Source organism: Molothrus aeneus, chromosome 21 (assembly GCF_037042795.1).
Source record: "Molothrus aeneus isolate 106 chromosome 21, BPBGC_Maene_1.0, whole genome shotgun sequence".
In the NCBI taxonomy this organism is placed as follows: Eukaryota; Metazoa; Chordata; class Aves; order Passeriformes; family Icteridae; genus Molothrus; species Molothrus aeneus.
This window is the reverse complement of record NC_089666.1, coordinates 4,520,654-4,546,821: the sequence shown is the minus strand read 5'-3', so window position 1 is coordinate 4,546,821 and position 26,168 is coordinate 4,520,654. Positions and strand designations below refer to the sequence as shown.

The 26,168-nt window shown below is 58.2% G+C and overlaps 4 protein-coding genes across 5 annotated transcripts; 2 read left to right on the top strand and 2 right to left on the bottom strand.

Moving 5' to 3' along the window:
* Positions 1 to 4,577: 4,577 nt before the first annotated feature.
* On the bottom strand, positions 4,578 to 13,942 carry NOL9 (nucleolar protein 9). 2 transcript variants are annotated; one of them, XM_066564015.1, is made up of 12 exons: positions 13,210 to 13,942; positions 9,292 to 9,517; positions 9,007 to 9,134; positions 8,731 to 8,869; positions 8,322 to 8,418; positions 7,787 to 7,884; positions 6,910 to 7,071; positions 6,461 to 6,746; positions 6,270 to 6,381; positions 5,746 to 5,923; positions 5,193 to 5,326; positions 4,578 to 4,872 (listed from the first exon to the last, which is right to left on the bottom strand). In XM_066564015.1, the coding sequence occupies exons 1-12, from the start codon at positions 13,234 to 13,236 to the stop codon at positions 4,750 to 4,752; spliced, it is 1,710 nt and encodes a 569-aa protein (XP_066420112.1). In that variant the 5' UTR covers positions 13,237 to 13,942; the 3' UTR covers positions 4,578 to 4,749. The 2 variants fall into 2 exon arrangements, with proteins under 2 accessions (XP_066420112.1, XP_066420111.1); XM_066564014.1 differs by lacking the exon at positions 13,210 to 13,942 and adding an exon at positions 9,588 to 9,779.
* Positions 9,905 to 14,173, top strand: TAS1R1 (taste 1 receptor member 1). Its single transcript, XM_066564013.1, has 6 exons — positions 9,905 to 10,062; positions 10,132 to 10,435; positions 10,755 to 11,531; positions 11,881 to 12,093; positions 12,268 to 12,388; positions 13,248 to 14,173. The coding sequence occupies exons 1-6, from the start codon at positions 9,905 to 9,907 to the stop codon at positions 14,171 to 14,173; spliced, it is 2,499 nt and encodes an 832-aa protein (XP_066420110.1).
* Positions 14,174 to 14,321: 148 nt separating this feature from the next.
* ZBTB48 (zinc finger and BTB domain containing 48) lies at positions 14,322 to 19,397 on the top strand. The gene is given in 10 exon segments (XM_066564229.1): positions 14,322 to 14,831; positions 14,834 to 15,027; positions 15,720 to 15,831; positions 16,194 to 16,286; positions 16,602 to 16,688; positions 17,023 to 17,177; positions 17,353 to 17,489; positions 17,797 to 17,961; positions 18,072 to 18,160; positions 18,248 to 19,397. Coding segments are annotated over 10 exon segments (1,836 nt in total). The 3' UTR covers positions 18,542 to 19,397.
* On the bottom strand, positions 19,308 to 26,121 carry KLHL21 (kelch like family member 21). The gene is made up of 5 exons (XM_066564164.1): positions 26,054 to 26,121; positions 24,478 to 25,523; positions 22,872 to 23,277; positions 21,297 to 21,369; positions 19,308 to 20,971 (listed from the first exon to the last, which is right to left on the bottom strand). Exons 2-5 carry the CDS (start codon positions 25,514 to 25,516, stop codon positions 20,678 to 20,680), a joined length of 1,812 nt encoding a protein of 603 aa, XP_066420261.1. The 5' UTR covers positions 25,517 to 25,523; positions 26,054 to 26,121; the 3' UTR covers positions 19,308 to 20,677.
* Between the last annotated feature and the right edge of the window lie 47 nt (positions 26,122 to 26,168).

Sequence of the window (26,168 nt, the reverse complement as noted above, 5' to 3'; positions counted from 1 at the left end):
GATTAGCCCGAATCACGGCAGCTCGGGGAAACGCGTTAAACAGCCGCTGTGCCGTTAAATGCCAGCAGGACCCGGACACCAGCAGGGAATGCGCACCCGGCACGGCACGCCAGGGGCTGCCGACCAGGGCAGGGGCCCTTCAGGGAGCGGCGGGTTGGGCAGAGCTGTCCGCTGCCCCTTCTCACCCCCAAGACCCGGGCAGCGGCTGTCCCCACCTCGCAGGACCCACCTTGGCCGCCCTCCTCTCTCCGGCGCAGTCGGGATTCTGGCAGTGCAGCACTGTCTCCTCTTCTGGGCACGGCTCGGCTGTGGAGAGAGTAGGGTCAGTGCCTGGGTGCCGTGCTGAGCCCCCTCCGGGTCCGTGCTGAGGCCCCCACACCAGGAATCCCGGGTTTCAGAGCTCGGCAAAGCAGTCGGGCTCAGCCCGCCCCACAGCTCGTCCAGGGGAATGAAGCCCCTAGAGCCAGTGATGCCACGGTGACAGAATCCAGCACCTCCTGCTCAGCACCCCAGGGTACAGGATGAGGACACGGACCTGCCCCAGCTCCCCTTGGGCTGGCACAGCGTGGGGCTGCAGCAGCACTAAATCTGCCGCTGTCAGCCCCCAACGGAGCTTAGGAGCCACTTTAAGCTTTGACAGTTAAATCGGCCTTAGGGACAAATCCTATTTTGAAGGCTTTTGTTATGTGTCGAACCTAATCGTTTAAAAATAACAGACTCCGGGCTGCTCGCAGCGGCAAACGAGCAGTACAGACACCCTCTGGCTGGACAGTCCCGCTGCAGGCAGGGATGCACCGTTGGGAAGCTGCTGCCGAGGATGTGGAGAGGCCAGATGGCACGGCTCTGCCACAATGGCACGGCTATTACACCAGCCTAGCGGCACAGGGACTTCCCCGCCGCACCGCTTCCATCTCCCGCATCCTTCCTGCCAACAAAAACAGCATCCACGCCGACCCAAGAGAGACTGCGGCCAAGGCCGGGGTTAGAAACAGTCTGCGGGATAAAACAGTCTGCTTTTTGAGGCAGCACTGAAAAAAATGCTGCTTCTGCCTGAAGAGGGGGAAGCAACTCGGAATGGTGCTGGTTGCTCAAGCTCCCATTTGGGAGGCGATCCCGAGGTTGCTGTGGCACCATGGACGCTGCTGGATGCAGGAGCAGAGGGCAGGGCTCAGCTCATCGCCCTCCGGGAGTAGGGCTGGGAGCCGGGCTGGGAGCCGGGTTAGGAGCCGGGGCCGGGCGCTGCCCCCGCGGCAGGAGCACAATGAGGCCTCTGTCCCCGCGGCCGCCCCGCAGCGCCCGCCTAGCTGGGCCGGCCCCTGCCCCCCGCCGCTGCCGTTTCACTTGACCTATCGGGAATAATAACGGAAACAAATAAGAAATTCTTTCATGCACCCAAGGGAAAGTTTCCCAAACTCACCAAAAACTAGAGGCTGGCCGAAGCGGCCGGCGGTGCCAGGGATCAGCCCCGCAGCACGGCCAGAGCCGCGTGGCCGCTCCCAAAAGCCGACTCTGCCCGCGGGTCACTCATGCACCAGGGCCTGGCACACGCGGGCTGGGAGCTCCTAGCAGGGAGCCCCGCTTTGGGGCAGAGGCAGGAGCGTGTCCGGGTCCCCACCAGACACTTCGAGGGCTGCAGGAGAGATCCTGTCCCCATCAGCTCCTCTCCTCCCCGCCCGGTCACCTCCTCCGTCTCCTGCTGCCGGCTATGCTATCACAGCCGGCGCTCCCGGTGACGGCAAACGAGTTTTGAAACCGGATCGTCCTTGCTGCAGAGCGCACGGCAGCGGCAGCCGGCTGCTTCAAAGGCCCGCCTGGGCCGGGGGGAGCGGCACGGGCCGGTTTGCTGAGCGCTCCCCAGCTGCACCTGCAGCATTCCCACGGCATCCCGGCGGCACCAGCAGCTTCTCCCAACCCCTCACCCTCGTTACCAGGGCTGGAGGCTTTGGGCGGCCGCGCTCAGCCACAGCCTGCCGGTTGCCCAGAGCCCCCCAGCCACCTACCCCCGAGCTCCTCGCTGATATCCAGGCTGGAGCTCCAGGAGAAGCGCTCCACTGCCCCGTACTCCAGCCCCGCCAGGCCGGGCGGCAAAGCCTCCAGCTCGTAGGCACCCCGCTTCCTCCAGTACAGAAACATCCTGGGCTTGCGGCCGGGGTCCCCCCGCAGCCGTGCCCGCCCCGACGGGGCCACCGGTGGGACTAACGGAGGGAGACCAGCTCTGGCTTTAAGAGTGGGTCCCGGTCTCTGGACAAGCGGTGCATTGACGCCGCCGGCGGGAGCCGCGGGGCGGCCGAGGGTGCTGCTGGAGGCTGCCCAGCGCCCGCGCGGGGGGCGCACAAAGGGCCTTTCTTCAGCCTCCTACAGACATTGCACAAATTTCACTTTCCACCGTCTATGGAAGACATTCGGCCACGGAGACAAGACGTGCTTGTGATGGAAAGAATCAGCATTAAGAAGGGGGCTGTTTGGCGGCTCTGCCGTCCGGCTGGCTTTTGAGGGGGCAGGAATGCGCCGCCCCGAGCTCCGGTTGTATCCCTGCAGCCGTGGGCACACGGGGGCCCCCAGCCTGCATAGGGAAAACCGATATTCAGGGGGATTTTCCTCCTGCTAATCCAAGAAAGCACCAGAATGGGTTTAAACCCCACAAAGACAACAAAAGATGGCACCTTCATCCTGCCCCATGCAAAACTGCAAGGCCAAGACCATCCCAGCCTCTAAATTCATCACAGCATCTCCTCCCAGAGACACCAGGTGCTTCTCAGAGTTTTGTTGCTTCCAGGCACCTTTTGCCAGAAATTCCATCATAAATTGCTGCTGCAAAGGTAACAGATGCCAACGTATTGCAAAATTATTCCTGCTTGATTTAGTGCATCCTTAATATTTTAAGTGCTGTCACAGATTTCCCATTCATCATGGAACAGTGCTCTTGTAGGTGGAATGCTTCACCAAGGTTTATGCTCCAAAACCCCCAGCCTCCCTGTTCTCCCTCTTCCCCTCAGGGAGCACCAGAAGCCAGTGAGGTTCCCCTTTCCCGAGGATGCAGCATCCATCTCTGGGCCCCAGCAGGCACCGGCATCTTGTACCACCTCCCCCCATGAAATGCCCCAAACCAAACTTGCAGCTCAGCACACGGGTTACTCACTTGTCCCCTGGCTCCAAGGGACAGAGCCATCCTGGGATCCATTGCCCTCAGCAGGCTGAGGTGGATGCTGGGCGCTGGTGACAACACCAAGGGGGATGCTTGGCCACAGTGCTTTTAGTGCTGGGCATTTCTCCCACATCCTTTGCCTATCTCACCTTTCCTGAAGCTTTTTCCACCCACTCCCTCGTGGCTTAAACTCCCATCTCACCCTGCCTGGGATGTTCCCCCGGCTGCACCATGGCCCCTTTATTTATTTTAGCCACTGTTCAGGCCACAGCGCTGACCAACTTCTCCCTTTGCTGCCAGACCCAGCCATATGGGGATAATTAGGCTTGGATTAAGTTTAACTCTTTACAAGGCTGCAACACTGCCCAGGCCCTTGCAGCTCTTCTCCAGCTCTGTCCCCTCCTCACCTCTCATCCCAGTTTGTTTGTTTGTTTACAGCTGCTCACTCCTGAAGTTCTAGGAAATCTCTTCCCAAACCAGTTAAAAGCAGTTTTGCAGATTACTCACACCCACAGCAGCCACCAGCCAAAAAGTTCTGGCCCCAAGTGCACCACACTCCTCCTTCCTCTGCTTCCCTCCTTCCTCCACAGACCTGGCCCAGGGGATTTGAATAGGCACTGGGCTCAGGGGGCTGCACGCTCCAGGGCTGGGCTATTCCCCAGGCTGGGCTGAGGCAGAGCCATGCCTCATTTTGCAGGAGCTGCTGTTAGAAGCCATGTTACTTTTGCAGTCACAGATCTGGGAAGAGCCCAGCACGCTGGTATTACCCATAAAGAATAGTTTTTTCCAAAAATGTCCTCAACTTGACCTGAGGCACTCACTCAGCCCTGTGTGACTCCCAGCACCCCCAGCTTCCCTTGGCAGCAAATTGCTAATTGACAAAGGGCTGGGAAGAAAAATAAATAAACATCCTCCCATGTCCCAGTGGGGCAGAGCAGGTGGGGCCAGGTAAGGCCACGTAACCCAGTACTCCATGTAGCACTTGGGTGACAATTTCCACCCCAATCCCATCCCACTACAGCCTCTATCCATAGCACAGTCCCTTAGAGCTGGGGACACATCAAAGCCAGCCCAAGTTGCTCGTAGCCTGTGCTCAGGACACTGAGCTCTCCCTGCAGCACCAGACATGCAGCTGGGACAGCACAGGGCAGCAGTGCCAGTGTACACAGGGTGGGCTGTGACAGTGCAGCACTGAGCAGCTCCATATTTGTCACTCAGGGGACAGGGATTCCCTGTGGTGCTCCTTCCCTCCCCTCTCCTTGACCAGCAGGACACCCAGAGCCATGGGTGAGCCACAGTGCCAGAACCCCAGCATGGGCCCTTCCCCAAACCCAGGGGACAGTGAAGTTCTCCTCAGGGCACTGTGGATCACTGGCAGCTGCTCCTGGCTGTGTGAGCCTCAGCCTAGGAAAAGATCCAAACCAACCCAGTGTTTACCATAGATATTTATTACAAAACACCAAAAATACAAACTGAACATACAAAACATTATCAAAACTGGCCCCGCTGTAGCATGTACCTGCCCAGGGCCTCTGCAGCACCCAGGGTTCCTGCAACCATCCAAGGTCCCACATGAACAAACCCTGGCTGAGCACCCTGAGGATTCAAGGATAATCACACTCAAATCTTCTCTTCAAATGCTGCTTCTTCTTCCTCAGTTTCCCTGAGCCCATGATACTGTAGTTGTAATCGGATGTGACGTAGGGAATCTCTCCCTCAATTCCTTGCTGCAAAATGGAAAAATTAAACCAGAAACAACTTTAAGAACTTGCACCTTCAGCAGAGGGGGAGACACATCCCTCCCCAGGCTGATAGAGCTGAGTGGGAAGGACTCAGCAATCACCAAACCCCACTTTGGCATCTGAAACATGAGCATAACACTCTGCTCTCCCAAGGTTTCTGTGCTTAAGGACAATTTCACAGAGAGATAACCATCTGCTGATGCCCAGGCATCTCCCAGCACGCATCAGCCGCAGGAATAAGAAAATGGAAAACCTGCCAGCCAGCTGCAGCTCAGCCAAATCCCACCCCTCCTGTGAGCTCCTACCTGGCCCACAAGCACACAGTTAGGGATGGCGATGTTCCCAAGGAGCAGGCAATTCACTAGTCTCAGATTCGCTGGAGGCACTGGTGTCAGGATGTGGTAAAGCTTCTTCTCCATATCAACTCCTCGGACAATTCCTAAAAAAAAAAAACAAACAAACAAAAAAAACCCACATGCAAAGCTCAGTCACTAGGTATCCCTACTCACTATCACATCCCTACACATGATTGAACACCAAAGTCCAAACTGGAACATTAAATTAAGTCACAAGGAAACTGAGACAACTATTGGAATTTTGCAAAAGCTACATGGAACATGCTTTTGAGAACGTGAACTGGAAAGTGAGTCACTGTGGAGTTCTGAGAGAAGCTCCGAGTGGCACCGTTCAAGGACATTCCCCACAGCTCTTCCCACCTGTTAACCAAAGTCCAAGGACTGCTCTAACAGCAGAGAATACACCCCATTCATCCCACTTCCCCAGAGTAGGTAACTCCATCACTATGCAATACGTCTGCCTAAACACAGCAGGTGAGAGCAGAGCTCCAGGTGTGCTCACCAAAGCCCAGGCAGTCACAGATTGGTGTCTGTGTCAGCAGGACTGGCCCTTCGCTCTGGCACCGGACTTCCTCGGGAATGCAGCAGAGCCCAACCCAGCTGGCGTTCACCGCGTACATGATGTTGCTGGGAGCAACATCTGTGTGAATAACCCTGAGTGCAACAGCATTGAAAGGTACCTGACGGGGAAAGGGAAGAGAGAAAAGTGCTCATCAGCTCCACATGGATTGAGTTGGAGTTCAGAGATAAGACCCTGCACACTCCCACACCACACCTACACACAGGCACTATGGCAGGGCACACAGAGCAGCTTCTGCACCAACACCTGCACATGCAGGACACACAGCACACACGTGCCACACCAGCAACTTGACAGAAGCCTGGCTTCCAGACACCCTGAATACAGTCACTCTGCAGATTAGAGCATTTGTCCCTCTTCTGAGAAACATATGCAGTAGGAACAGAATTGCCCATCACTTTGAGTTGGGCTCTGTGCACATTCCCCATGGCAAACAGCTCCTTTACCTGATATGGCACCAGGCTGTGCAGAGGGAGCACTGCCCCAATGTCTGGGCTCTGCAGATGCCCCAGGTATCCCAGGATGGACATGTCACGCAGGATGCTGCTGTGCACTCGCCTGAAAGAACAGCCCCATGTCAAGGACAACATATGGTTCTTCTGTTCAGACCTCACAGAGCACTCAACATCCTACTTACACTTCACCTGCCACCCCTGCCCGAGGGAACTCTGGGTGGACATAGAGCAGCTTGTGCTGTGGAGCTGACACGTCCTCCCCTTCAGGGCACTTCCAGCTCTCCGTGCTGCCTACTCCCAGCTGCTTGCACTTGGATTGCTGCTTGCCCTTGGTGTGCAGCCCGGCGCTGAAGTGGATGTGCTCGGACGTCAGCGGGGGCATGACCTTCCAGTCACACATGTCCATCTGAACAATGTGGCTGGGTGACAACAGCCGGATGATATCAATGAGGAGCAGCAGCCCTTCACCTTCAGGAGCACAGCAAACACACAACTGCTGCTACTACTGTGACAGGCGGCACAGCAGTGTCAGCTCAGGGTGGACATGCTGTGAATTGTTGTTCCACGTGGTGCTGCTGTGCCACCGCGACCTCCCTCCCACACCTCTCCAGAGCAGATTGACCCCATTTACCTTTCACCCAGCCCATGGTGTTGATGATTAGAGGCACTTCCTTCTTGTAGTAGCTGAACACGTATTTCACAACTTCAAGGTACCTCTCTGTGTCCTGCTCACAGCTGGTCTGGCCATAATACACCATCTTACTGGGCATCTGCTGGTGAGTGAAGGGAGGACCTGGCAAAGAGAGCACCGAACATCCAGTGCCTTCCCCAGGTCAACCCAAAACGTTCCTGTCCCTGAGCACCCACACACCTTCTCTCCTGAAATAACCCATGATCCTCCCACATGCCAGTTGTCCTTGCACAGCCTGCAAGTAGGGGAAACTGGTCTGTCACTTGCAGGCTGGGAGTTTTGTTTGTTTCGGGTTAGTACTGGGTGTGGTTTTTTGTTTGAAATCACTGCTTACACATTTGCAAATCTTTAAAGAACAGTGTATGACAAACTGGTTAAACAGTAAACCAGCCTGACAACATCCTTTTAGACAGTAATCTAAATCTGCAAGACTACAAACTCCAGCAGTTTCTTGGATTCTGTTTTTTCCACTCATCAAAGATCCACTTTGGATTTCTCAAGTTTTATCTATGGATACAGATTTTTCCAAGGAGACCTTTCGCATCTGAAAGGCAGAACGTCCCCTTTGATACACCTTAGCATGTACTACCACCTCTACAACATTGTGCTTCTTTAAAGCAGAAGAACACCTCCATGTTACTCAGGGAGCTTAAATGTCCCTACAAGAAAACTTAAGCAGCCCTTGGTTTATTCTCCCCAGGAAACTCCGACAGCTGTAGCAGCAGCTTCCCCTGAAGCAGAGCCTCTGCCCAGAACATCCTGCTCATTTCAGAAACGGAACAGATCTCTGTAACCACAGAAGGAGCAGAACACATACCCAGAACAGGCTCTGTGACGCTGCTCAGGGACACGCAGCCGGGCGGAGTGAATTCTGTCTGGCCAATGTCACACTCCATGTACTCCACCACAGGGAGGCTGCAGGGAGAGAGACTGGGTGTTACCATCCCTCAAAAGAACTACACAACCTGAACACATCAGAAGAACAATGAGATTTTGTTCCAGGTTGCAAAGCTAAAATTTGTGAATCTCTCCTTCCCTCAACCACACTCACGGTGCATTTCTAAGCATTATAACTCTCCTACTGAACCTAAACTGCTTGGTGCCCAATGTGCTCATACATTCCCAAGGCAGCAATTTAACAGTATTTCAATAGAAATGTTCAGGAGGCAATTTCCTGAAATCACTCAAGACAAGAGTATTTGTTTTTCTGAATTATTGTTTGTGTTTAAAACATATGCACCTATAAGTTCTGATGGCTCTTCTGAGAGACCTGTCAAACATTTGTTTTTATTTTTTTCCTTCTCCTAAACCTCATGTAGCACTTAAAGGCTTGCAGAACATGGAAGACTCACCGGTTCAGTAACAAGTTAATTAGATATCTGTTGAATGTTGATTTCCCTGTGTTTTTTGGGCCACACACAAGCACCACAGGGACACCTTCATCTTCCGCTAGAAAGAAAAGCAGAGTGTGAACCGCACTGATGCTGGCATCACTGACCCACCCTAGGCAATACCTAAGTTCTAGATACTCATTCTTCATAAAGAAAAATTCGACCCTCAATCAGCATGTGCTGATTCAATCCCTCCTCCCTGCTCTTCACAGATACAAGTGGTCAGTTGAATACTCCTCCCTAACTTCATTACTTCAGCATACATACTTTGGTCAGGGCACTCTCTCAACTTTAACTCATGAAAAGCCTCATGAATTTTCTTTTTTTTCAGGCTACCAAAGCCACAACATGGCCAAATGCCTGCACTCACCACAGCAAGCCTGGATCAGCTCCTCCAGCGCCAGGCACATGCTCTCCGACACCTGCAGCCCGCAGTCGGGGCTGCACTTCACGATGCCCACGGACGCCAGGACCGCGTGCTCTGGAGTGAAGTTTGACTCCTCCTTTTTCTAGGCGAGAGGGTGAGCACTCAGCACGGGCTGCGTGAGGCCACGGCCTGGCGTTGACAGGGGCGGCCGCCGCCGGCTCTGCACGGGCGGTGCGGGGACGGCACAGGGCGCAGCACGCACCGACCACGCCGCCTCACCTGGGGCTCGAAAAACCGCGACAGCGGCGGGTGGCTCAGCAGGAACCGCGTCACCGGCGTGTCCAGGTGCTCCAGCAGCACCACGGCGCAGTCGGGAGAGAACCGTGCCATCAGCTTCACGCGCGCCGCTGAAAGAGCCGAGTGCCGCCATCATCACCCTCAGCCCCGCGCCCGCCCGCGAAATGGCACCCACCCGCCGCGCAGCGCCCCGCGCACAAAATGGCCGCTCCCCGCACCGCCCGTGAAATGGCGCCCGCCCGCGCCCCGCTCCCGTCCCGCACTCACGGCGGCGGACACGGTGCGAGCGCATGGCGGCGCGGGCGGCGGCGCGCAGCTGGCGGAGGGCGGCGGCGGGCGGGCGAGCGCCGGGCAGCGCCTCCAGGCTGAGCGCGCAGTGCGTGGCCGGCGAGAAGACCGGCAGTCCCGGGTGGTGAGAGGCCACGGCGAAGCCCAGCAGGCGGACGGCCCCATAGAGGCAGCGGAGGCGGCACTTGCCGGTGAAGGTCAGAGCCTGCAGGACAGAGCGGGCGGTCAGGCGGTGCGGGGCGCGGCGCGCCCGGCGCGCTGTGGGCGCTGCTCACCTGCCGCGGCTCCAGCAGCAGTACGGCCGTGCCCTCCGCCGCCTCCACGGCCACCAGCCCCGGCTCAGCCTGCGGCACCATCCCGATGCGAGTGAAGGAGGTGGCGAACTCCCGCCAGGACGCCTCCGCCCGGCTCGCGCGGGCCAGGGCACGGGCCGAAGCCCGGCGGGGGCGGCTGCGCCGCGCGGGCATGACCGCCGAGCCTCCTCCGCCTCCCGGGGCCGCCCCTCGGCCGGCCCCGCCTCGCCCGGTGTGAGGCCCCGCCCGCCGCCACCGCCCCGTTAAGAGCCGCCCGCGCAGTGCGGGACCACCCCACCATGCCGCCGCCCGCGCTGCTCCGCCTGTGCCTCTGCGCGGCTGCCGCCGCCGCCTCCTCGTTCACCCTCCGCGGCGATCACCGCCTGGCCGGGCTGTTCCCGCTGCACACCGCGGCGCGCCGGGACGACACCAGCCTGCTCGTGCGCGGCTGCGACGAGTGAGTGCCCGCGCTGCCCGTGCCCCCAACGCGCTCTGTCCTCCCTAACAACCACTCTCGATTCCATAGCGCCGCCTTCAAGAGCCACGGCTACTGCCTAGCCCAGGCCCTGCGCTTCGCTGTGGAGGAGATCAACAACTCCACCACGCTGCTCCCTAATGTCACCCTGGGCTACGAAATCTACGACACCTGCTCTGAGTCTACCAACCTCCACGCCACGCTGTGCGCCCTTGCTCGCAAAGGCAGGCAGGATGTCCAGGTGCTCCCCAGTTTCCAACACTATGAGCCCCAGGCTGTGGCTGTCATTGGCCCTGACAGCACGCGGCTGGCCCTCACCACAGCCGCTGTTCTCAGTCTCTTTCTTGTACCAGAGGTAAGTGCAGCTTCTATGGCTGATAAAAACCAGGGACCCTAAGGAGTGATGGTTTCAGGGAGGGTGGGCTCAGACCTGAGGAGCCTGGTAGAGCTGGAAATGCAGCCCTTCTGTGTATGCTGTCAAAGGATCTTTCCCAGGGAGTCAGTGGGCTGGCTTGCTATCCATCACAGCTTTCTCCTGCTTCAGCACACTTGGCATTGGGTCCACTGCCTGCCCAGCTCCAAGTCTTCCTAGGACAGGCTGCCCATGCCATTACCCTTCAGGGGTGCAGCTGCCTGGGCCAGTGCATCCCCCTTTCCCCTGGTTCTCGTTGTAGATCAGCTACGAAGCCTCCACGGAGTTGCTGAGCCTGAAGCGGCTGTACCCCTCTTTCCTGCGCACCATCCCCAGTGACAAGCAGCAGGTGAAGGCCATCTTCTTGCTGCTGCAGCGCTTTGGCTGGACCTGGGTGGTGCTGCTGGGCAGTGACGACACCTATGGCAGGGCCGGTCTGGATGCCCTGCAGGAGCTGCTGATTGCAAGCAATGTATGCGTGGCCTACCGAGGCACCATCCCCGCCAACTCGGATGCCAGCAACCCAGAGCTTCACAACCTGGTCCGAATCCTCACAGATGTCAAGGTCAATGTCACTGTTGTGTTCTCCACCAAAGGAAGCGTTCTGCCGTTCTTTGAGGTGGTGGTCCAGAAGAACATCACGGGCATGGTGTGGGTGGCCTCTGAAGACTGGTCGCTGGCTCAAGCTATCTGGCAGGTACCTGGCATCCAGACCATCGGTTCGGTGTTTGGGATGGCAGTAGAGAAGCCAGAGCCCACAATGCTGGAGCGCTTTGAAGCTTGGAAGATGTGGGAGGAAGGCACTGTGGCTGAGTGTGGCAGCAGTGCAGAGGCAGGCAGGGAATCTGTGGGGAGCACACGGCTGGACTGCACGCAGTGCTGCACCGGCTGCCGCGCGCTCGCCACCGTCTCTGACATGTACGATGCTCAAGGCTCCTTCAGTGTGTACTCAGCTGTGTATGCTGTGGCCCATGGCCTCCATGACCTGCTGGGCTGTGCCTCGGGGACCTGCAGCAAAGGCACTATCTATCCCTGGCAGGTAAGAGCAACCTTGTGGAAGAAGATCCATGAGGATCCTTTCCCACAGGGAAGGATTTTTCCATTGTGCCCAAAGGTTTCCTGTCTTTCCCAAAGGCTCACATCCCAGCTGAAGACCCTTGCGGGCTTCAGCTGCCCCTCAAAGACAGAGCAGCCAAGATCTAAACTTAGACTCCATCCTAGGTTACTTGTTCCTCTAGTACCACCCCTTCACTGGATGGGATTTCCTGCAGATGTTGGGGGGCTTGAAAGCAGCTGCAGGACAGAGGAAGAGTCCTCCAGCACATCTCCCTCCAATGGCAGGAGTCGTGCCATTGGAAGGGCTCCTCTCTTACTCTTCTGTTTTACAGCTCCTACAAAAGATTAGGCAAGTAAACTTCACCCTGTACAAGAGCCGAATCTCTTTTGATGCTCAAGGGGACATTCATAAAGGCTATGACATTGTCATGTGGAAGTGGCTGGGCCCAAAGTGGGCTTTTGATGTGATAGGAACATTCCGTGTGAACCCTGATAGGCTGAGCATCAACCCAGGCAAAATCCTGTGGCACACAGAAGATGGCCAGGTACTGTTCTGCACCCAGGTCTTATTTATTGCTCACTTTTGAGCTGACTGCATCCCAGTGCCACCAGTTCAGGGGTGTTTCCTCATAGCAGGGCAAAACTGAGGGCTGAGGCAGTGTGGGGGAGTGCCAGAGTGCTGCTGCTTGTCAGCCTGACCCTATCTGTGCTCCTGGCAGGCTCCCAGCTCGGTGTGCTCCGAGGCCTGTAAGCCAGGAGAGATGAGGCTGCAGCAGAGCCGCCACAAATGCTGCTTCAGCTGTGTGGCCTGTCCACCAGGAACCTTCCTGAACACATCGGGTCAGTACACCGCAGGGTCTGCTCCTGCCTCTTCCTTCCCTGCCCACATCCTGCCTCCTGCTCTTGTCTCACCATTCCCAGCCTCTCACCTCCTGTGGTCAGTAAAACCTCTGAGCTGACCTGAAGGCATGGGTCTGGCTCCTGTTTGCTTACCAGTGAGTATGCAAAGCCCATGCCCTGTCCTTTCCGGGGAGTACTGCCTACAGGTGAGCCCACCTGGGCAAACAGAGCCCCTTTGCCTGTGGCCAGGGAAAGGGGATGTCCGGCCCGGTAGCTGTTCCCTGCACCGCATCCTCTGCCAGGGAAATTCAACCTAGTGGTTGCCTTTGTGCCCCAGATGGCAAATGGGGCTTCCGCACTACGTGATCGCCAGCACCTGGCATATGGAAATGTCTCCTGCCTCAGAATTGCCAGCCACAACAACAAATGCCTTCCTGGCAGCTAGTGCCTCAATGCCCTTGACCCGTGGGCAGGGGCAGGGGCAGCTCTGGGGACAGTGGGAGCAGAAAGCCCCCCTATATGGTACTGTCCCATTCAGCAGCAACTGCTGCAGATCCTTCCCAGGTTACTGCTTGATGCACGGTCCCCTTCCCACCCACAGCCCCCATGGCCCTGAGCCTCACACAGCTGAGCCCCTGTTTCAGCCCAGGCTATGGATTTTGGGAGAGTCCATGGGGCCAATTTTAGGTGGGGGGTCTTTGGGGAAAAGAGCCCCCTCTGCTACCCCAGGCCTGGGAGCACCCACAAGAAGGAGCAGGCGTGATGGGTGAGCAGAGCCCAGGGAGCTGTGGGCCGGGCCTGCACCATGGCAGAGCTCTTACCGGGTCCGAGGTGTGTGAGGGGTCCATGTCCTCCACAGACCCCTTTGACTGCCAGGCCTGTGGCTTGGATCAGTGGGCCCCAGCAGGGAGCAAGGTCTGCTTCAACCGCACCATCGAGTTCCTGTCCTGGTCCGAGCCCCTCTCCTGCGCGCTGCTGGCCCTGGCTGTTTTTCTCATGCTGCTCATAGCGGCGCTGGCTGTCCTGTTCGCCCTCAATGCCTCCACACCTGTAGTCAAGTCCGCGGGCGGGAAGACCTGTTTCCTCATGCTGGGCTCCCTGGCCTGCACCTGCAGCAGCCTCTTCTGCTACTTCGGGGAGCCCTCGCAGGCAGCGTGCCTGCTGAGGGTGCCGCTCTTCGCCATCAGCTTCACTGTATTCCTCTCGTGCGTGGCGACCCGCTCCTTCCAGATCCTCTGCATCTTCAAGCTGAACGCGCGCTGCCCTGCGCTCTACGAGGCCTGGATGCGGCGCCAGGGGCCGGTGCTGTTCGTGGCCGCCAGCACGGCGGCACAAGTGGTGCTGTGCGTGGCCACCGAGGCCGCCAGCCCCTCGGTGCCGAGCCGGGAGTACGGCGTGCGGGACGAGTGGGTGGTGCTGGAGTGCGCCCGGAGCGCCGCGGCCGACGCCGCCATCGCCTACACGGTGCTGCTCAGCGCCGCCTGCTTCGTGCTCAGCTACGCGGGCACGGACCTGCCCGCCGCCTACAACGAGGCCAAGAGCCTGACCGTGAGCCTGCTGCTACACCTGGGCTGCTCGGCCGCCGTGCTCTGCTCGCAGGGCGCGCTGCGCGGCCAGGCCGAGACGGTGGCGCGGGTGCTCAGCACGCTGGGCACGCTCGCAGCACTGCTGGGCGGGTACTTCGTGCCGCGGGCCTTCGTCATCCTGCTGCGGCCGCACCAAAACACGGCCGAACACTTCCAGATGGTCATCCAGGAGTACACGCGCCGCCTGGCCGCCGCCTGAGCCGCGGGGCTCGACCCGCACCGCGCGTACCCCGCCGCGGGGAGCGACCCTCGGCCCCGGCCCGCCCCGGTCCTCGCGGCGTCACTGCCGGCGCTCGCTGACGCCACGTCCGGCGGTAGCGGATGCCGGCGGGCTCCGGTGCGCGGCCATGGCGGCGGCGGCGGCGCACAGCGTGCGGGTGCTGCGGGAGCTGAACCGGCAGCGCGCAGCCGGGCAGTTCTGCGACGCGACGCTCGGCGTGGGCGGCCGCGAGTTCCGCGCGCACTGGCCGGTGCTCGCCAGCTGCTCCCGCTTCTTCCGCGCGCGCGGTCCTGGCGGGCCTGTGGCGCTGCCCGACGGCCTCGCCGACACCTTCCAGCTGCTGCTCGACTTCTTCTACACGGGGCGCCTGGCGCTCACGGCGCACAACCGCGCCCGCCTGCTGGCGGCCGCCGAGCAGCTCGGCGTGCCCGACGCCGTGGCGCTGTGCCGCGCCTTCCGCCCGCGGCCCCGCCGCGCCGCCGCCGCCACCGCCCGCCCGGAGCCCGCGGCGGCCCCGCAGCCCGGCGGGCAGGCGGTGCGTGAGGGGGGCGGGAGGGGGACGGCGGGGCCGGGGCCCGGCGGGGGCGGCGCGGTGACGCCGCTGTTCCCTCGCAGGGCTCCCCCTCAGCCCCGGAGGAGGCGGCGGTGGGTGGCGGCGGGCGGGGGGACGGCGACGCCGAGCCCCTTCCCGAGGAAAAGGTGCTGCGGAGCAAAAAGAGCCCCCTCGCTCCGGGAAAGGCGCCGGGAAGCAGAAAAGGTACAGCGGTGCCGGTCGAGTGCCCCACATGTCATAAAACCTTCCTCAGCAAATATTACCTTAAAGTGCACAACAGGTAAACGCTCCGGCTTCTCCTTCCCCTTGCGCGCGGGGGGATGCGCCGTCCCCACGGCTCTGCCCCTTCCCGGGGTGGGGGGAAAGGGCAGGCTCCTTTCTGTCAGTTTGTCCCAACACCTCGGCATCCCCCGGGGTGGTAAAGGAGGGTCTGCTCTGCCCCTGGGGGTGCTGTGGCCTGGGGGAGGGTTAAATGTCAATGAAAGGCATCCCAGAGCTGCAGTGACTGTCCTGAGCTGGGGCTCAGGAAGGCCATGTGAGGGGCTCCTTGGGAGCTGTGCTAGCTGCAGGTGGGCAATGGCAAATCCTCCTGGGCTTTGAGAGTGCCCTGGGCTGGGGGGCAGTTTCTGGGGTTGCTGGGGGCACATGGTTGGGCTCTGTGAGGAGCTCCAGGGTGGATCACCGAGTGCAGGGCATGGCCCTGCAGTGAGAGCTCAAGCTTTGCTTTGCTTGTGTTGGGGAAGAATCTTGGCCCTGCAGAAATGGTGTTCCGTGGAGTGCAGCGGGCACTGACAGCTGTGCTGTTGAAGGGAATAAAAAGTGTAATAAAAGCAGCTTTTGGGAAGCTGTGAATAGTAGCACTGCTGGGGTGGGGGGAATTACCCACCTCACCCTTCCCCGTGACCTCCTGGGCCTGTTTGTGCAGATGCTGTTGACAGGCAGTGATGGGATTCTGTATTTGCATACCCCAAGGAAACACACTGGAGAGAAGCCATTTGAATGCTCCAAGTGTGGCAAATGTTACTTTAGAAAAGAGAATCTCCTGGAACACGAAGCCAGGAACTGCATGAACCGATCGGAACAGGTACGCCCGGGAGCTGCCCTGCTGGGCTGGAGTGTGGCTGCCATGTGGCAGCAGGGGAGTTGGAGCCTTTTGCCAGTCCCAGTTCCAAACAGAACCCTGCCAGCACCGTGTGGCACGTGTTCCATGGCTGGGACCCCACAGCCAGAGTCCCTGTGGCTGGGACTCACACCTGATACACAACACAGCACTCACTTGTGTTTCAGCACACCAGGACTCTATACTGTACAAGATTTGGCCTCCATGGGTGCAGGGTGAATGTTGTAGCTGGGTGCCAGTGCCACGTGCTGGGCAGGAGGCTGAGCTGTGGGCTCCAGGTCAGGCTCTGGGTTCTGTGGAAGCCAACACCACCCTGTCTCTCACAGGTATTCACATGCTCGGCCTGCCCGGAGGTGTTCAAGCGGCGGATGGAGCTGCGGCTGCACATGGTGTCACACACTGGAGAGATGCCATACAAGGTCAGCAGGGCCCAAATCCAACATCCCTATGGATGCTGCTGGACACTGGCACAGAACAAGGGCAGGCTTTTCCCTTCTAGGGCAGCCCAGCCCATCAAGAGCTGAGCGCACCAGTTCCCTTCTCTGGTCCATGACAGCCCACTCAGGGTTGTTCCCTGTCTCTGAACCAAAATGTGATCCAGGGAGGCACCACAGCCAAAGGCTTCCCATGGCTGTACCAGGAATCTGTGTTCTACTCCCCTGTCAGTCCTCTCCTTGCTCTGAAACCACACTTTGGGGGCAGCTGACAGCTGACCCCATTCTCCTGTCTTGCAGTGCTCCTCGTGCTCACAGCAGTTCATGCAGAAGAAGGACCTGCAGAGCCACATGATAAAGCTGCACGGTGCACCCAAGCCCCATGCGGTAGGGACCAGGGGTTTTGGGGAGGTTGTGATCCTGAGTGTGGACCTGGCCTAAGGAATACCACAACATTGTCTGGCTCTGTCGGTGAGGGGTGGGGCACAGAGCTACTGGAAATGGGCTCTGTTGGGTACAGGAGCAGCCCACAGACCCAAGCACTGACCAGCACTTCATCTTTGTTGGGCTGTCCCATCTTATTGGGTGTCTGTGAGCTGGTGGTGCTGCCTTGGTTCCACAGGGAGGTCCCTGCTGGAGCAGCTGGAGAAAGGTTGGGTGTGAGTGGGTCTGGGGTGGGTGTACCCCAACCCTAACACCCTCCTCTCCTGTGGCCTTGCAGTGCTCAACCTGCTCCAAGTGCTTTCTGTCCCGGACAGAGCTGCGCCTGCACGAGGCCTTCAAGCACCGTGGAGAGAAGCTGTTTGTGTGTGAGGAGTGCGGGCACAGGGCCTCGAGCCGCAACGGCCTCCAGATGCACATCAAGGCCAAGCACAGGTACAATGTGACCCGCGTCCTCTCTTGTGTCACCTTAGCTCTCCTGGCTGCAGTCTCTGCCCCACAGGCCTGGGGGTTGGCTGAAAGTCACCCTCTTCACAGAGGTGCTGGGCTGAGACCCAAAGGGCTGAAGCTGGCAGAGGCAGAGGTGACAGTGACGTTTCTCTGCCCACAGGAATGAGAGGCCCTACGTGTGTGAGTTCTGCCACCATGCCTTCACACAGAAAGCCAACCTCAACATGCACCTGCGCACGCACACCGGCGAGAAGCCCTTCCAGTGCCATCTCTGCGGCAAGACCTTCCGGACACAAGGTACCCCTGGCTGTGGCTGGGCTAAGGCTCCAGCATCCAGGAACCCCAGAAAGCAGCTTCCCCAGGAGCAAAGCTATGCTCTTGTGAGGCTGATATCAAGAAAAGCACATTCCTGTCACCTGCTCTGCTCTCATGGCACAGAAGGGGAATGAGCTGGTGTTGCTCATGACTCCTTAGCTGGAGCAGGCTGTTTGTGCTGCTCCTGCCTTCCTGGCCAGCCTGGCCCAGCCTGACAGCCCCTTGGACGGGTGTGCATGGGCTGTGCTTCCGACCAGCCACTCTCCCTGTCTCCCCCTCTTAATGGCAGCGAGTCTGGACAAGCACAACCGGACGCACACGGGGGAGCGGCCGTTCAGCTGCGAGTTTTGTGAGCAGCGTTTCACGGAGAAGGGGCCGCTGCTGAGGCACGTCGCCAGCCGGCACCAGGAGGGGCGGCCCCACTTCTGCCACATCTGCGGGAAGACGTTCAAAGGTGATGTGGGGGCTCTGCAGGAGCTGCCTCCTTCCCGTGGGTGGGTTGGCATTGCTGTGAGCTGCTGTGACATGGAGCTGCTGCCAACAGGCTCTCGTTTCCCTTCCCAGCGGTAGAACAGCTGCGTGTCCATGTTCGCCGGCACAAGGGAGTGAGGAAGTTTGAGTGCATTGAGTGTGGCTACAAATTCACACGGCAGGTGAGGCCTTCCCCAGCTCCAGGGCCTCCATGCTGCCCTGGGGAGCCAGCCTTCACTGGGTCTCTCCACATTCCCCTTCCTTTGCAGGCTCACTTGAGGCGGCACATGGAGATCCACGACCGAGTGGAGAACTATAACCCTCGACAGCGGAAGCTGCGGAACCTGATCATCGAGGATGAGAAGGATGTGATGGTGGTGCTGCAGCCACCACCAGAGCTGGAGGTGGGCTCAGCTGAGGTGATCGTGGAGTCACTGGCCCGTGGGCCACTGCCTGAGGAGGTCCCTGCACAGAAACTCTGCTCAAATGAGAACTTCTCCCCTGCGGACGTGATTGAGCAATCACTGATTATAACTACGATTCCTGAAGACTGTGAGACGTAGTGTGGCCACCCATCCCCTTCCACTGAAACACAGTAAAGCATTGAGCTGAGCCACTTTCTGCCACACTTGTTCTTTTAGTCTCCTCCCCATCTTTTCTGCCAATCTCCCATCCCAGGCTGCAAGGAAAGAAAGTCACCATGACGTTGTGATTGTCAAATGAAGAAATGTCTCAGAACAGCCGCTCCAGTCAGCATCCATGCGTGATGTGCAGTGGGATGGGACTGACCTCCCTGTGTCATACTGTGACTCACTTTCTGATGCCTGAGGAGCTGGTGCTGCCCTCCCCTTTCCTTCAGCCCTCTCACCCTGCCTGTGATTAAAGCTCACCTTCCCCCACAGAGAGGCTCTGCCCATTACTTAACTCCTCTGTTTAACTGGTGCCTTATTTTTCCTTTGTTTTGTTAAGCCTTTGTCAGTTGCTCTTTCCTTACCCCATTAAAGGTAGGGCATGACCCATGTCTGCTCAGAACAGAACACACTCCAGCAGCACAAAGTGCCTGTGTTCCTGTGCTCAGGTGTGGGGATGTACTCTGTCTCAAATAACCCAATCCAGGGTTGCTGGGAGAGTGAGAACCATGGCCTGAGTGGTGCCAGGGTGGGGAGAGATCTCTGTGTGTACCCCCACACCCCAGAACTGCAGCTGTGCTCTCTCCCCTTTCTCCCTCTACTCACCAAGGAGGCAGAGAGGCTCCAATTTAAGCATATCTGGAATGAGAAACTCCCAGTAAAATCTCATTCCAGCTCCCTTCCCCTCAAGAGAACAGAATTGTGTAACAAGTTTTATTTAACTTGACTGCTGCAAGTAAATTTAAAAACAAACTACGAGAATAAAAATACATTATCTGCAAATGTAAAATGCCTTTGTTTCAAAGGATGGAGTTCAACTGGACTTGAGGATTCAACACAATGAATTCTACAAAAAATAAATACAGATCTGTAGCTGCTCAGCGGGTGGGACTGGGGGTCCAGCAGCGAGCACGGCCGCGTTATTTATAGCTCAGCAGAAATGCCTGGAGCCGTGGCGCCGTCGGGAATTGGCCATTGCTCCCAAAAAAAGCAGCAGCTGCCCCAAACTGCGGGCCCCTGTGCCCCCTACTCCATCCAGGGGTGTGACACCACGGGGCAGCCGGGCCCTGTGTGTTCCCTGCTGGCACGCGGCGCTCTCAAGGCACTGTCAGAGTTCCTGGCTGGAGAACAGCCCAGGCTCCCCGTGGCTGAGGAGGGCAGCAGCATCAGACAGCATTGAGGCAAAACACGTTTCTGTAAAGCTGTGGAAATGGGGCTCGGATGCTCCTTGATCCAGGGGTAAGCCTGGAGGAGAGAGATCGAGTACACGGGGTTTCCATCTCTGAATTCAGTTTAAATGCAAATTTCTCCTCTATTAGGTAAAATTTAAAGACCAAAAAAGCAAATGCATCCAGCCACACCTTAGCTTCTGACACACTTCAGGGTTCTCCAGAAGGTGCAGCACTTGCTCTCAGGGAGCCATGCTGCAGGTTCAGCCGTTTGCTTTCTTCCAGAAACATTCCACAAGTAAACTGCACACAGCTGCTCTTCAGCAAAGGTAGATAACCAGAGCCCACTGGCCAGGGCACTTGGGCAAGTATAAAGGCAAATCTTACACAGGCCAAAATAAAACTGCAAACCCCAAATAAAAAAGAAGAAAAAAAACCCTAAAATAACTACCTTTCAATCCAACACGTGCACAGGAAGCCTATCTCCCTCCGAGGCACAGAATATAGGGGGGGTGTCCAGACCACTGCCCTACCAGACAGACCCCTCCCAAGACAGAAACTGAAGGAAGGAGCTTGGTGGCAAATGAAGCGTTACAGGGTGAAGGAGCTCCCAGTGAAAGGTGTCTGTAAGCAGCGGTGCTGTGGTGTGGGTCACCAGCGCCTTCCCCAGGATCAGCTCTCGAGTCCCTGCGGGCAGCGTGGCGCCATCTCCCACCCTGAAGGGCTGAGGGAAGCAGTGGAGGCCTCGCTGCCTGCAGGCCCACAGCATCACATCCAACAGCCAGAGTTCTTGCTCCCTCTGTGAACAGCATGGTTTTGTTTCCAAGCACTGGTTTGCCTCAGCCTTCTCCCAAAGCAGCCCAGGTTCCGGATGAGGGATTCTGTCAAGCCGCTTCCTGCGCTAAGGCAGCTCATTGAGGTTCTGGTTGTGAAGGTTTTGGTTCTGCCTGCTCAAGCTGATGGTGTTGTCCAGTGTGATGCTGTCGTCCTCCTGTGTGGTTTCTGGCATGAACTGCCGGAATATGCTGACGCTGCCGTGCCAGAAGATGGGCTCAGGGAGCTGGCCCACGACACTCCACGTTCGTGTCTCGGGGTCGTAGGCTTCCAGGACATCCGAGAGTTCAAAGGTGTTGTCGTAGCCTCCTGATACATAGAGCTTCCCACCGAGCGCAGCAACACTCCCCCCAACGTGAACCTGCAATGTAACAATAAATAGACACTGTGACCAGGGGGTGTTTGTGGGATCTGGGAGCTGTTTCTTAGAGGGAGCTTCATGCCTGCCAGCTGCAGGTTGGGCTCTGAACCACTGCTGCACACAGATCTCGCATGCTGGGCTGCACACCCAAACATGCCATCACATCCAGGACTCTCTTCCCAGTGACTCCAACACACTTAAACCAGCTCCACACGCAAGGGGTTCTAATTCTAAAAAGCTCTTGGTTTTCCAAAGGTAAATGAAACTAATTTATAACATTTAAGACATCCTGGAAATGTCTTAAATGTCTGGCAAAATGTCCTACCTGAAGCATGGCAGGGATTTTATCCCATTCATTCTTTGATGGATTGTAAACATCCACTTCAGCCGAGTCATCTCTGGGGAAGAGAACACAAAATTACTCTTCTGCATTCTAGAAACGCTGCTTGGGTTCTTCATCAAAGCCAAATTTAGATTTAGGGCAGGGGGAGAGAAGAGCTGGGGAGGCAACATAATCCCCCAGGGCTCCTCTTACCCACCCTGCTTGGCAGACAGGAGGGCGACAGTGACAGGTGAGGGACGTTTGTGACTCAGAGACATGCGCTGCTGACACAAGAATGCGTGGAGGACAAGGTCAGGGCAGCTGGAGAGGAGCTGTCAGTCCTTCCAAGACAGTCCTGGTACAGATGGGATCAAGATGCTGCAAGGCAGCTCCAGGCGGGGCCAGAAGCCAGACCAGGGGCTCCTCTCCCCACTCTGGGTCAGCCCTGGGGCAAATGCAGAGAGCACCTGAACCTCACTCCTGTGCTTTATTTACAGGTAAAAAACTAGTCCCAGCACGAGGGATCATCACCCAGAGCCTTTAGCCTGAGCTATTAAACCTATTTGCTACTTTTACTTGCAACCCACTCCTCTGTCCTCCAAAGATTATCCCACAGCTCCACACAGAGCAGCAGCCCACGCACACACAGCACATGAAATGAGAGAACACAACCTAACCCTGATCATTTCCTCACTGACTCTTGCGGATGCAAAGCGATCTGAAAATCCTGAAGTGTCAATCGTCAGTATTTTAAAATGGGCAAGAAAACAGAAATTCTATAGAATCAGGTTGTGACAAGGAGCTGAGCAGCTGCAACACCCTGGCAGGACAGACTGAAACCAGCTGACCAGAACAGCCGCCAGCAAGACATTTGGCTGGACCCAAAAGGATCAAATAAAAAATCTTGGGCCAAAGCTGCTACTTTATGCAAAGCCAAGAGGAGATTAAAAAAAGAGAAGTGCCTGGGGGCCATCACAGAAGTCTCTGTTTGCTCAGAGTCAACACAGGGAGATGAAATGCTCCAGCCCTAGCATGCCTTCCCGTTTATTTTTAATTAAGCGGATAACTGAAGTATTTGCGCCACCAGGACAGCTTCAGATGGGTAATTAAGTCCCAGTTTGGAAAGGTGCTTAAAAATAGTGACCAATCACTTCATCTTCAGCCCTCTTATCTCTGCTGAGACGGAAGACGTCCTCTCCTGCACTAGAGTTTAACGTTTTCTTGGAGCTTATGTGCTTATTTATAGCAACGAGGGGGGCTGAACCAGGAGCTGAAGAAACCGAGAAGCCAATTTCCAAGCAGCCCTGCTGACTTCAGATGGATTTACACGTGTCTGTTCCCCAGCCCTGGGTTACACTCAGATATTTTCACACAAGTTTATTGGCAGCTCTTTGAGATGCACCAACACAAGGAAAGAGGTGTTACAGCCCTCCCTGCGCCATCAGGGGAAGCACTGCTGTGCTGTCCAAACCCAGTGCCCTCCCTCCACCACCTGCAAAATCCACCTTCCCAGGGAAGCTGTGGGCTCTCCTCATGGGGACATGGGGAGGGAGGGAAGTGATTGCTCACACTACTCACCGTATGAAGTACATGAGACCGTTGAGCGTGACAGTCTTCGGGGCAAAGGACCAGGGGGGCAGGTGGCCACAGTTGACAAGGGACCAGAGATCACTGTCAGGGTCATAGCACTGCATGACCATGGACTCTTTGCCAGCCAGGGAGCCGATGGCGAAGAGTTTCCCTCGGCATGAGGTGGTGGAGCAGTTGTCCATGGGATACAGCATGGGCTGCAGGGCCTCCCAGCTGTCCAGCGTGTGGTCATAGCGCTCCGTGCTGTCAGAGGCAACCACGTAGAGCAGCCCGTCCAGGACCGTGGAGCTGTGGTATTCCCTGGCTTTCAGCATGGGCGACACCTCTGTCCACTCGTTCACGCTGGAATTGTACCTCCAGACACAGTCGTACAGCCTGGAGCCGTCCGAGCCCCCTGTGGCACAGCATGACACGTGTCAGGAGCCTGGCTCCACAAACAGAAGGGGGATAAGCAGAGGGTTTGGCTTGGCACGTGTGCCACAAGGATTTTAAAGGAAGTTTTGCACTATTTCAGGCCCAGCAAGTTGGGGAGGATTTCTCCCATGTCGTTCCTAGTCCACATCCAGCTGTGACTCAAAATGAGTCTTCCATGTTTCATTACCTCTGTCCTCTAACACTCACTTCTCTCCTATTTTACAGCCCTTGCTCTGTCACTGCCCAGCTAAGCTGCCAAGGCAGTGGTGCTGCTGGCAGCTTGGGAACCTCCCAGCCTTGCCTTTGTCATACTGACACAGTCCAGACCAACCCAAAATCCCCAGCAGCAGCCTGCACACAGCTCCCAGCAGGACTGACCTGCCTGGGATCACTCCAGGAAGCTCCCACAGGATGTAAGGGGTTTCTGTAAAAACATGCTGCATCCATGTGGTAGGTTATCATTTTTACAACTCTGTCTTTAAAGCAGGTCCTTGTTTTCTGCTTGTGACTAGAGAACACACAGTTTTCTGTTCACCTGCATTAAGACTTGCTCTTCAAAGCTCTGCCAGTGTGTCCTGCACACTGAGGGCACGCTGTTCCACAGCACTGGGTGTCCTGGGCCTCAGTTTGTTACAGCTGTCACAGAGATGTAGTTCAAAGGAGGCATCTGCATGCAGCTTAACAGCCAAATTTACATATTGGTGTCACCTTGACAGAAGTAATTGTAGCCCCAGCAAGGAGGCAGGATTTGTGCAGGGGAAGCTACTGTGACTCACAGGGGCTGGCGAAGGAACCTAGGGCTTTCTGACATGCCTCTGCCTCAAGCATGTGATTCAGGGGGCTCTGAACCTGAACACCTTCTTCAAAGAGAGAAACTCAAAACCTTCTTACATCACCCCTGTCCTCAGTGACGGTTAAAAAGTTCTAACTACAAGATCTGTGACTTCTGCCAGCATGCTCAACAGCATTAGTCATGACAAAATAGCTCCTGGACTGAGACCAGCTGCTAAATCCAGCACCGACTCCAGGAGTCTCCATGCCTGCTGGCAGGCTGTAGGCACCCAAGCCAAGTCCCAAACTCTCCACCACCCAGGAAAAGCCAAGTGTAGCTGCTACAACCTACGTATTTCCAACAGAACCCTCCACCCTGCTGCTTCCCCTCATTCCCTGGATGCCTTACCAGTGACATAGATGTCGTTGCCCAGCGCAGCGACACTGTAGCCCCCTCCCAGGTGCTCGGGGAACTCGGCCAGGTAGCGCCAGTGGCCAGTGCGTGGGTTGTAGCAGTCGACGGTGACAAGCTCATCGCAGTCACGGTCGCAGCCACCAACGAGGACCAGGATCTCGGCGAGGCCAGTGGAGGGCCGTGGGCGCATGCGGGCACAGGGCCCCCGGTCGTGGCGGTCGAGGCGGGCAGCCTGGAAGTCGCGGGCCTCACGCAGGAGGCGCAGGCAGGGAGGGCAGCGGGCCACCAGCGGCTCGCTCTCCACGTGGGCCAGCAGGTAGAAGCGGCGCACAAAGGGCAGGCGGACGTGGGCCAGGAGCTGTGGCAGCAGCGGGGCACGAGTGGCGGGGTCGGCGCGCACCCAGCGCAGCGCCAGCTGAAAGGCAGCCTCCTCCTTGGGGATGCAGAGCCCATCGTCCCGCAGGTAGGAGAGGAGGCGCGGCAGCGGCAGCCGCTCCAGCTGGGCGCCCAGCTCGCTCACGTGCCGCAGCACGAAGCGGTGGGCGGCAGCCGCCAGCTCCGGGCAGGCGAAGGCCTCCGCGAAGTCCTGCATGTCCAGGGCGTTGGCGGGCTCCAGCTGCCGCGCCAGCCAGGCACCGCAGGCCTCCTTGACGGCGGGGAACTGCAGCAGGTCGGCGGCGCGCAGCAGGCGCTCGGCGATGTCGGGGCCCAGCCGCCCCACGCGGCCGGTGTAGGCGAAGTCGAGCAGCCGCCCCAGGCACTCGGGCTCGACGCCGTGCAGCCGCACACGCTCGGCCCGCGACTCGCGCAGGGCCCCGCCGAACATGGCGCGGAAATATCCCGAGGCAGCGGCCAGAACGGCGCGGTGAGCCCCGAACTCTCGCCCGCCGGCCACCACCGTCACGTCCAGCAGGCTCCGCTCGGCCCGCAGCGCGCTCAGACCCCGTAGCAGCGACACCGCGTGTGCCGGTTCTCCCGTCGCCGCCGCCGTGGCTGAGGCTCCCGCTGCCGTCCCGCCGGTGCCCGTCGCCATGCCGTGCCTGCGGGAGAGCACCTGGATCACGCCCTGCGCGGAGCTGCTGGGCCGAACCCCGAGTGATTCCCGGAGAGGGAAAGGGAGGTGGAGATCAGGCAAGGAGGCGGCGGGTGGGCTCGGGGAGCCCGTCCCGGCCGGGATCCCCCGAGAGCGGCCGCTGCATAAGGCGGCGGCGCTGGCAGCGCGGCCCCGCTCAGGCCGGTCCCAAGGCCCCGCAGCTACCGCGCCCAGCCCCGCGCCCTTGGCCCTGGGCTGGCGCTCAGAAGGAGCCGCCCAATGGTACCGGGGGAACACAAGAGCGTCCCGAGCGCATACAGCGCTGAGGGAGCTCCGCTCCGAGTCCGGCTCGGGTACCGCCGTTAATGCGGGCGGAGGGTCCGGGTCGGGGTTGAGGGTCCAGCTCACCGTAGACGCTTCGGCGCCCTGCCCGTCCTGCCACCGCCACCAGCCAGGCCCCGCGGTGAGCCCAGGGCCGGCCCCTCCCGCCCGGTCCCACAATCACCCCGGTAACAGACACTCCTGGACCGCACTCACCGATCCGCTCTCCGCCCTGCTCCGTGCTCCGCTTCCCGCTCCGTTCACCGCTCCCGGCACCACCCCCGCCCCTCCGCCGCTCCCAGCGCGCCCCGCGCCCGGCACTGCGCACGCC